Source organism: Oncorhynchus tshawytscha, unplaced genomic scaffold, assembly GCF_018296145.1.
Source record: "Oncorhynchus tshawytscha isolate Ot180627B unplaced genomic scaffold, Otsh_v2.0 Un_scaffold_3377_pilon_pilon, whole genome shotgun sequence".
NCBI lineage: Eukaryota > Metazoa > Chordata > Actinopteri > Salmoniformes > Salmonidae > Oncorhynchus > Oncorhynchus tshawytscha.
The window spans coordinates 67,501-77,500 of NW_024609477.1; the positions used below are offsets into that span (position 1 = coordinate 67,501).

Below are 10,000 nucleotides of genomic sequence, written 5' to 3' on the forward strand. Positions count from 1 at the left end.
CGTACTTTGTTACAAAAAGTGCAAATCAATCCCAGAACAACAGCAAAGGACCTTGTGAAGATGCTGGATGAAACAGGTACAAAAGTATCTATATCCACAGTAAAACGAGTCCTATATCGACATAACATGAAAGGCCGCTCAGCAAGGAAGAAGCCACTGCTCCAAAACCGCCATAAAAATGCCAACTACGGTTTGCAACTGCACATGGGGACAAAGATCGTACTTTTTGGAGAAATGTCCACTGGTCTGATGAAACAAAAATATAACTGTTTGGCCATAATGACCATCGTTATGTTTGGAGGAAAGGGGGAGGCTTGCAAGCTGAAGAACACCATCCCAACCGTGAAGCACGGGGGTGGCAGCATCATGTTGTGGGGGTGCTTTGCTGCCGGAGGTACTGGTGCACTTCACAACATGGATGGCATCATGAGGGAGAAAAATGATGTGGATATATTGAAGCAACATCTCAAGACATCAGTCAGGAAGTTAAAGCTTGGTCGCAAATGGGTCTTCCAAATTGACAATGACCCCAAGCATACTCCCAAAGTTGTGGCAAAATGGCTTAAGGACAACAAAGTCAAAGTATTGGAGTGGCCATCACAAAGCCCTGACCTCAATCCCATAGACAATTTGTTGGCAGAACTGAAAAAGCGTGGTCCTACAAAAGGAGGCCTACAAAGCTGACTCAGTTACACCAGCTCTGTCAGGAGGAAGGGCCAACATTCAATCAACTTATTGTGGGAAGCTTGCTACCTGAAGCGTTTGACCCAAGTTAAAAAAATAATAATAATTATGGCTGCAAGGGCATTATTGAGTAGCTTGGATGAAAAGGTGCCCATTGTAAACGGTCAGCTCCTCAGTCTCAGTTGCTAATATATGCATATTATTATTAGTATTGGATAGAAAACACTCTAAAGTTTCCAAAACTATCAAAATATTGTCTGTGAGTATAACAGAACTGATATTGCAGGCGAAACCCTGAGGAAAATCAAAACAGGAAGTGGCTTCTTTTTTTAAATCTCCATGTTCCATAGCCTCCCTTTGCTGGATTTACAGGGATATGAACCATATTCCTTTTCCTATCGCTTTCTCAAGGTGTCAACAGTCTTCAGACATAGTTTCAGGCTTTTATTTTGAAAAATGAGCCAGAACGATAACATGGCGTCAAGTGGTCACATAACTTTTGCTCGCGCAACAGAATTTGGACAGCCATTGTTTTCCCCTCTCCTACTGTGAAAGACATGTGTGGTTGATATATTATCAATTATATATTTTAAAAACAACCTGAGGATTGATTATAAAAAACGTTTGACATGTTTCTGTGGACATTACGGAAACTATTTGGAATTTTCGTCTGCGTTGTCGTGACCGCTCTTTCCTGTGGATTTCTGAACATAACTCGACAAACAAACGGAGGTATTTTGGATCTAAAAATAATCTTTATGGAACAAAAGGAACATTTGTTGTGTAACTGGGAGTCTCGTGAGTGAAAACATACGAAGATCATCAAAGGTAAACGATTAATTTGATTGCTTTTCTGATTTTCGTGACTGAGCTTCCTGATACTAAGTGTACATAATGTTTTTTTTTAAACTTACACAAACGCTTGGATTGCTTTCGCTGTAAAGCATCATTTCAAAATCTGACACGAGAGGTGGATTAACAAAAGGCTAAGCTGTGTTTTCCTATATTTCACTTGTGATTTCATGAATATAAATATTTATAGTAATATTTATTGTATGTAGCGCTATGCTATTCAGCGGTTGTTGATGACACTTATCCCGATATTGGGATTGCAGCCATAACAAGTTAAAGGCAATGCTACCAAATACTAATTGAGTGTATGTAAACTTCTGAGTTTACCAAAATTGGGTTTGTTTTCAAATTCTTTGTGGGTCTGTGTAATCTGAGGGAAATATGTGTCTCTAATACATTAGGCATGAGGTCAGGAAGTGCAGCTCAGTTTCCACCTCATTTTGTGGGCAGTGTGCACATAGCATGTCTCTCCCCTCTCACGAGCAGCTACTATAAAATAACACACTACCAACCAACCCCATTAACAGGTCTGAGGTCATATTCTGTGTGATGTCACTGACTGACCTGTGCGAGGGAGGTGCTTCGCCCCCTCCCGGTCTCCGTGGTGACCCTGTCCCCGCCCCTCCCTCTCTGTGAGGAGATACACTTGTAGCAGCTCCAGACCTGCAGCAACCTGGGCTCCGCGTGGCCACTCCCCTTCCGCTGCAGACACTGGCAGTGGTACAGGTGGCCGCAGCTACACACACACAGAGATCCAAAAGGTGTTAACAGCATTCATCATATCATTGTACTGTAAACAGATCTGACACCATTCATCCTCTATCAGAACACTGTACTGTAAACAGATCTGACACCATTCATCCTCTATCAGAACATTGTACTGTAAACAGATCTGACACCATTCATCCTCTATCAGAACATTGTACTGTAAACAGATCTGACACCATTCATCCTCTATCAGAACATTGTACTGTAAACAGATCTGACACCATTCCTCCTCTATCAGAACATTGTACTGTAAACAGATCTGACACCATTCATCCTCTATCAGAACATTGTACTGTTCATTCATCCTCTATCAGAACATTGTACTGTAAACTCCTCTATCAGAACATGTAAACAGATCTGACACCATTCCTCCTCTATCAGAACATTGTACTGTAAACAGATCTGACACCATTCCTCCTCTATCAGAACATTGTACTGTAAACAGATCTGACACCATTCCTCCTCTATCAGAACATTGTACTGTAAACAGATCTGACACCATTCCTCCTCATCAGAACATTCCTCCTCTATCAGAACATTGTACTGTAAACAGATCTGACACCATTCCTCCTCTATCAGAACATTGTACTGAGTGTGTTGTGGTGATGACCTGAATATGATGATGTCATCTGGGCTGTCCTGACGTCTCCTGTACTGCTGCAGGCAGATGTTACAGTGGTCCTGACGGGGGTGGAGCCCCCTGCTGACCGCCGCTCGCAGGTGAGACAGGGACCAATGGAGGTCATGGTTCAACAGACTGGTGGTCGTCTCCAGTAACGTCTGGGGGAGGGGAGAGAATTATTTGATTTATTGTATCCTGGTCCCAGATCAGTTTGTGCTCTGGACAAATGTTTGAAAGAGAACGGATGGATTTACTGTTCTCTTCTCCTGGAAATGATTTCTCACAGAATCAAACATTCACACAAAATCTCAGTCATCCTCTCTACTCTCTCAGCATGTTAAATAGTACTGTACAACCCACCAGTCATCCTCTCTACTCTCTCATGTTAAATAGTACTGTACAACCCACCAGTCATCCCTCTACTCTCTCATGTTAAATAGTACTGTACAACCCACCAGTCATCCCTCTACTCTCTCAGCATGTTAAATAGTACTGTACAACCCACCAGTCATCCTCTACTCTCTCAGCATGTTAAATAGTACTGTACAACCCACCAGTCATCCTCTACTCTCTCAGCATGTTAAATAGTACTGTACAACCCACCAGTCATCCTCTCTACTACAACCCACCAGTCATCCTCTCTCATGTTAAATAGTACTGTACAACCCACCAGTCATCCTCTACTCTCTCATGTTAAATAGTACTGTACAACCCACCAGTCATCCCTCTACTCTCTCAGCATGTTAAATAGTACTGTACAACCCACCAGTCATCCTCTACTCTCTCATGTTAAATAGTACTGTACAACCCACCAGTCATCCTCTACTCTCTCATGTTAAATAGTACTGTACAACCCACCAGTCATCCTCTACTCTCTCATGTTAAATAGTACTGTACAACCCACCAGTCATCCTCTCTCTCTCATGTTAAATAGTACTGTACAACCCACCAGTCATCCTCTACTCTCTCATGTTAAATAGTACTGTACAACCCACCAGTCATCCTCTACTCTCTCATGTTAAATAGTACTGTACAACCCACCAGTCATCCCTCTACTCTCTCATGTTAAATAGTACTGTACAACCCACCAGTCATCCTCTCTACTCTCATGTTAAATAGTACTGTACAACCCACCAGTCATCCTCTCTACTCTCTCATGTTAAATAGTACTGTACAACCCACCAGTCATCCTCTCTACTCTCTCATGTTAAATAGTACTGTACAACCCACCAGTCATCCTCTCTACTCCCTCTCATGTTAAATAGTACTGTACAACCCACCAGTCATCCTCTACTCTCTCAGCATGTTAAATAGTACTGTACAACCCACCAGTCATCCTCTCTACTCTCAGCATGTTAAATAGTACTGTACAACCCACCAGTCATCCTCTCTACTCTCTCATGTTAAATAGTACTGTACAACCCACCAGTCATCCTCTCTACTCTCTCATGTTAAATAGTACTGTACAACCCACCAGTCATCCTCTACTCTCTCATGTTAAATAGTACTGTACAACCCACCAGTCATCCTCTCTACTCTCTCATGTTAAATAGTACTGTACAACCCACCAGTCATCCTCTCTACTCTCTCATGTTAAATAGTACTGTACAACCCACCAGTCATCCTCTCTACTCTCTCATGTTAAATAGTACTGTACAACCCACCAGTCATCCTCTACTCTCTCAGCATGTTAAATAGTACTGTACAACCCACCAGTCATCCTCTTCTCTCATGTTAAATAGTACTGTACAACCCACCAGTCATCCTCTACTCTCTCAGCATGTTAAATAGTACTGTACAACCCACCAGTCATCCTCTACTCTCTCATGTTAAATAGTACTGTACAACCCACCAGTCATCCTCTCTACTCTCTCATGTTAAATAGTACTGTACAACCCACCAGTCATCCCTCTACTCTCTCATGTTAAATAGTACTGTACAACCCACCAGTCATCCTCTACTCTCAGCATGTTAAATAGTACTGTACAACCCACCAGTCATCCTCTCTACTCTCTCATGTTAAATAGTACTGTACAACCCACCAGTCATCCTCTCTACTCTCTCATGTTAAATAGTACTGTACAACCCACCAGTCATCCTCTACTCTCTCATGTTAAATAGTACTGTACAACCCACCAGTCATCCTCTCTACTCTCTCAGCATGTTAAATAGTACTGTACAACCCACCAGTCATCCTCTCTACTCTCTCATGTTAAATAGTACTGTACAACCCACCAGTCATCCTCTCTACTCTCTCATGTTAAATAGTACTGTACAACCCACCAGTCATCCTCTCTACTCTCTCATGTTAAATAGTACTGTACAACCCACCAGTCATCTCTCTACTCTCTCATGTTAAATAGTACTGTACAACCCACCAGTCATCCTCTCTACTCTCATGTTAAATAGTACTGTACAACCCACCAGTCATCCTCTCTACTCTCTCAGCATGTTAAATAGTACTGTACAACCCACCAGTCATCCTCTACTCTCTCATGTTAAATAGTACTGTACAACCCACCAGTCATCCTCTACTCTCTCATGTTAAATAGTACTGTACAACCCACCAGTCATCCTCTCTACTCTCTCAGCATGTTAAATAGTACTGTACAACCCACCAGTCATCCTCTACTCTCTCATGTTAAATAGTACTGTACAACCCACCAGTCATCCTCTCTACTCTCTCATGTTAAATAGTACTGTACAACCCACCAGTCATCCTCTCTACTCTCTCATGTTAAATAGTACTGTACAACCCACCAGTCATCCTCTACTCTCTCATGTTAAATAGTACTGTACAACCCACCAGTCATCCTCTCTACTCTCTCAGCATGTTAAATAGTACTGTACAACCCACCAGTCATCCTCTCTACTCTCTCAGCATGTTAAATAGTACTGTACAACCCACCAGTCATCCTCTCTACTCTCTCATGTTAAATAGTACTGTACAACCCACCAGTCATCCTCTACTCTCTCAGCATGTTAAATAGTACTGTACAACCCACCAGTCATCCTCTACTCTCTCATGTTAAATAGTACTGTACAACCTACCAGTCATCCTCTCTACTCTCTCATGTTAAATAGTACTGTACAACCCACCAGTCATCCTCTACTCTCTCAGCATGTTAAATAGTACTGTACAACCCACCAGTCATCCTCTACTCTCTCAGCATGTTAAATAGTACTGTACAACCCACCAGTCATCCTCTACTCTCTCAGCATGTTAAATAGTACTGTACAACCCACCAGTCATCCTCTCTACTCTCTCAGCATGTTAAATAGTACTGTACAACCCACCAGTCATCCTCTACTCTCTCAGCATGTTAAATAGTACTGTACAACCCACCAGTCATCCTCTCTACTCTCTCATGTTAAATAGTACTGTACAACCCACCAGTCATCCTCTACTCTCTCAGCATGTTAAATAGTACTGTACAACCCACCAGTCATCCTCTCTACTCTCTCAGCATGTTAAATAGTACTGTACAACCCACCAGTCATCCTCTCTACTCTCTCATGTTAAATAGTACTGTACAACCCACCAGTCATCCTCTCTACTCTCTCAGCATGTTAAATAGTACTGTACAACCCACCAGTCATCCTCTCTACTCTCTCATGTTAAATAGTACTGTACAACCCACCAGTCATCCTCTACTCTCTCAGCATGTTAAATAGTACTGTACAACCCACCAGTCATCCTCTCTACTCTCTCATGTTAAATAGTACTGTACAACCCACCAGTCATCCTCTCTACTCTCTCATGTTAAATAGTACTGTACAACCCACCAGTCATCCTCTCTACTCTCTCATGTTAAATAGTACTGTACAACCCACCAGTCATCCTCTCTCTCTCTCATGTTAAATAGTACTGTACAACCCACCAGTCATCCTCTCTACTCTCTCAGCATGTTAAATAGTACTGTACAATGTTAAATAGTACCAGTCATCCCTCTACTCTCAGCATGTTAAATAGTACTGTACAACCCACCAGTCATCCTCTCTACTCTCTCAGCATGTTAAATAGTACTATACAACCCACCAGTCATCCTCTCTACTCTCTCAGCATGTTAAATAGTACTGTACAACCCACCAGTCATCCTCTCTACTCTCTCAGCATGTTAAATAGTACTGTACAACCCACCAGTCATCCCTCTACTCTCTCATGTTAAATAGTACTATACAACCCACCAGTCATCCTCTCTACTCTCTCAGCATGTTAAATAGTACTGTACAACCCACCAGTCATCCTCTACTCTCTCAGCATGTTAAATAGTACTATACAACCCACCAGTCATCCTCTACTCTCTCAGCATGTTAAATAGTAGTGGAGGCCTCAGGGAGGGAGAGAGGAGACCTGGAATGGACACAGTACCACTCAACTTCACACAGCTCTATTTCACTGCCATTTGGGAAGCTGAGAGCTATTCACTTATCCTCCTATGGACTGTCCTGTCATTTCATGTCAGAGAAGACTGGAGGAAAGGAAGGGAGGGAGGAGAGGAGGGAGGAGGGAGGAGAGGAGGGAGGAGAGGAAATAGGAAATGATGAAGAGGAGAGGAAAGAGGAGAGATGAGAAAGGAGAGGAGAGAGATGAGGGAGAGGAGAGAGAGAGTAGTGAGAGAGGAAGGAGAGAAAGAGAAGGGAGCGAGGAGAGGAGAGCGATGGAGAGTAGAGAGAAAGACGAGGGAGCGGAGAGAGAGAGGAGGGAAAGAGGAAAAGAGGGAAGAGGGGAGGGAGAGGAGAGAGAGAGGAGGGAAAGAGGGAAGAGGGGAGGGAGAGGAGAGAGAGAGGAGAGAAAGAGGAAAAGAGGGAAGAGGGGAGGGAGAGGAGAGAGAGGGAAGAGGGGAGGGAGAGAGAGGAGAGAGAGGGGAGGAAAAGAGGGAAGGGAGAGGAGAGGGAGAGGAGGGAAAGAGGAAAAGAGGGAAGAGGGGAGGGAGAGGAGAGAGAGAGGAGGGAAAGAGGGAAGAGGGGAGGGAGAGGAGAGAGAGAGGAGTGAAAGAGGGAAGAGGGGAGGGAGAGGAGAGAGAGGAGTGAAAGAGGGAAGAGGGGAGGGAGGAGAGAGAGAGGAGTGAAAGAGGGAAGAGGGGAGGGAGAGGAGAGAGAGAGGAGGGAAAGAGGGAAGAGGGAAGAGGGGAGGGAGAGGAGAGGAGAGAGAGAGAGGAGGGAAAGAGGAAGTGGGAAGAGGGGAGGGAGAGGAGAGAGAGAGGAGGGAAAGAGGAGGGAAAGAGGAAAAGAGAGAAGAGGGGAGGGAGAGGAGGGAAAGGAGAGAGGAGGGAAAGAGGGAGAGAGAGAGGAGGGAAAGAGGAAGAGGGGAGGGAGAGGAGAGAGAGAGGAGGAAAAGAGGGAAGAGGGGAGGGAGGGAGGAGGGAAAGAGGAAAAGGGAAGAGGGGAGGGAGAGGAGGGAGAGAGGGAAGAGGGGAGGGAGAGGAGAGAGGGAAAGAAGGAGGAGAGGTGGGAGAGAGAGACAGAGAAGAGAGGTTTACATCCTATAAGGCATGTACTGTAGTGTACTACATTTCACTAGTGCACTATAAAGGGATAGGGTGCCATAAGGGACTCAAGAAGAGGAAAGATATGGGGAAAAGTAGCTTTAGCCTCAGAGGCAAAGTCAGGCATTTCATCCCTCTGCGAATTCAACCAGTTCTGCCTGAGTGAGCTGGAGAGAAACGTGTGTGCTACTTGTTTCACAACGTTTCATCAGCTCTCTCTGTGTGTGTGTGTGTGTGTGTGTGTGTGTGTGTGTGTGTGTGTGTGTGTGTGTGTGTGTGTGTGTGTGTGTGTGTGTGTGTGTGTGTGTGTGTGTGTGTGTGTGTGTGTGTGTGTGTGTGTGTGTGTGTGTGTGTGTCTGAACAACCGTACATCTGTACAGTTCCAGTCAAATGTTTGGACACACCTCCTCATTCAAGGGTTTCTCTTTATTTTTGACTATTTTCTACATTGTAGAATAATAGTGAAGACATCAACACTATGAAATAACACACATGGAATCATGTAGTAACCAAACAAGTGTTAAATCAAAATATATTTTTATATTTGAGATTCTTCAAAGTAGCTTTGCTTTGATGCCAGCCTTACACACTCTTGGTGTGTGCACATATACACTACTGTTCAAAAGTTTGGGGTCACTCAGAAATTTGTTTTTTGACAGAAAAGCACATATTTGGTCCATTCTAGGTAGAGTTCCTCTGTCCAGTGTTCTTTTGTCTTAATCTTTTATTTTGTATTATTTTTTATTATTGGCCAGTCTGAGACATGGCTTTTCTTTGCAACTAATGCCAGTTTGAGCCTGTAATTGAACCCACAAATGCTGATGCTCAAGATACTCAAGTAGTCTAAAGAAGGTCAGTTTTATTGCTTCTTTAATCAGAACAACAGTTTTCAGCTGTGCTAACATAATTGCAAAATGGTTTTCTAATGATCAGTTAGACTTTTAAAATGACAAACTTGGATTAGCTAACACAACGTGCCATTGGAACACAGGAGTGATGGTTGCTGATAATGGGCCTCTGTACCCCTATGTAGATATTCCATTAAAAATCAGCCGTTTCCATCTACAATAGTCATTTACAACATTAACAATGTCTACACTGTATTTCTGATCGATTTATGTTATTTTAATGGACAAAAAATAGAATTTCTTTAAAAAACAAGGACATTTCTAAGTGACACCAAACTGTTGAACGGTAGTGTGTGTGCTAAGACTGAGCTACAGGAGAGACTGCACTGCACCGGAGTAGACACACACTACCAACACACACACACAACCTACACACACTACCTACATACACACACACAACCTACACACACTACCTACATACACACACACAACCTACACACACAAACCCTACCTAAACACACACACACCCCCTACATACACACACACACAACCTACACACACACAACCTACACACACACACACAACCTACACACACACACACACACTACCTACACACACACACTACCTACACACACACACACACTACCTACACACACACACATTACCTACACACACACACATTACCTACACACACACACACACACACACACACACTACCTACACACACACACACACAC

At 43.4% G+C, this 10,000-nt stretch overlaps 1 protein-coding gene across 1 annotated transcript in view; it reads right to left on the reverse strand.

Annotated features, from left to right (window-relative positions):
• The window catches only part of LOC112267651 (vacuolar protein sorting-associated protein 8 homolog), a gene marked incomplete at its 5' end in the record, with an annotated part of 131,924 nt that overhangs the window by 14,004 nt on the left and 107,920 nt on the right, over positions 1 to 10,000 (reverse strand). Inside the window, 2 exon segments of the mRNA XM_042315476.1 lie at positions 2,101 to 2,272; positions 2,915 to 3,084. Of these exon segments, the coding sequence (XP_042171410.1) occupies positions 2,101 to 2,272; positions 2,915 to 3,084 (342 nt within the window).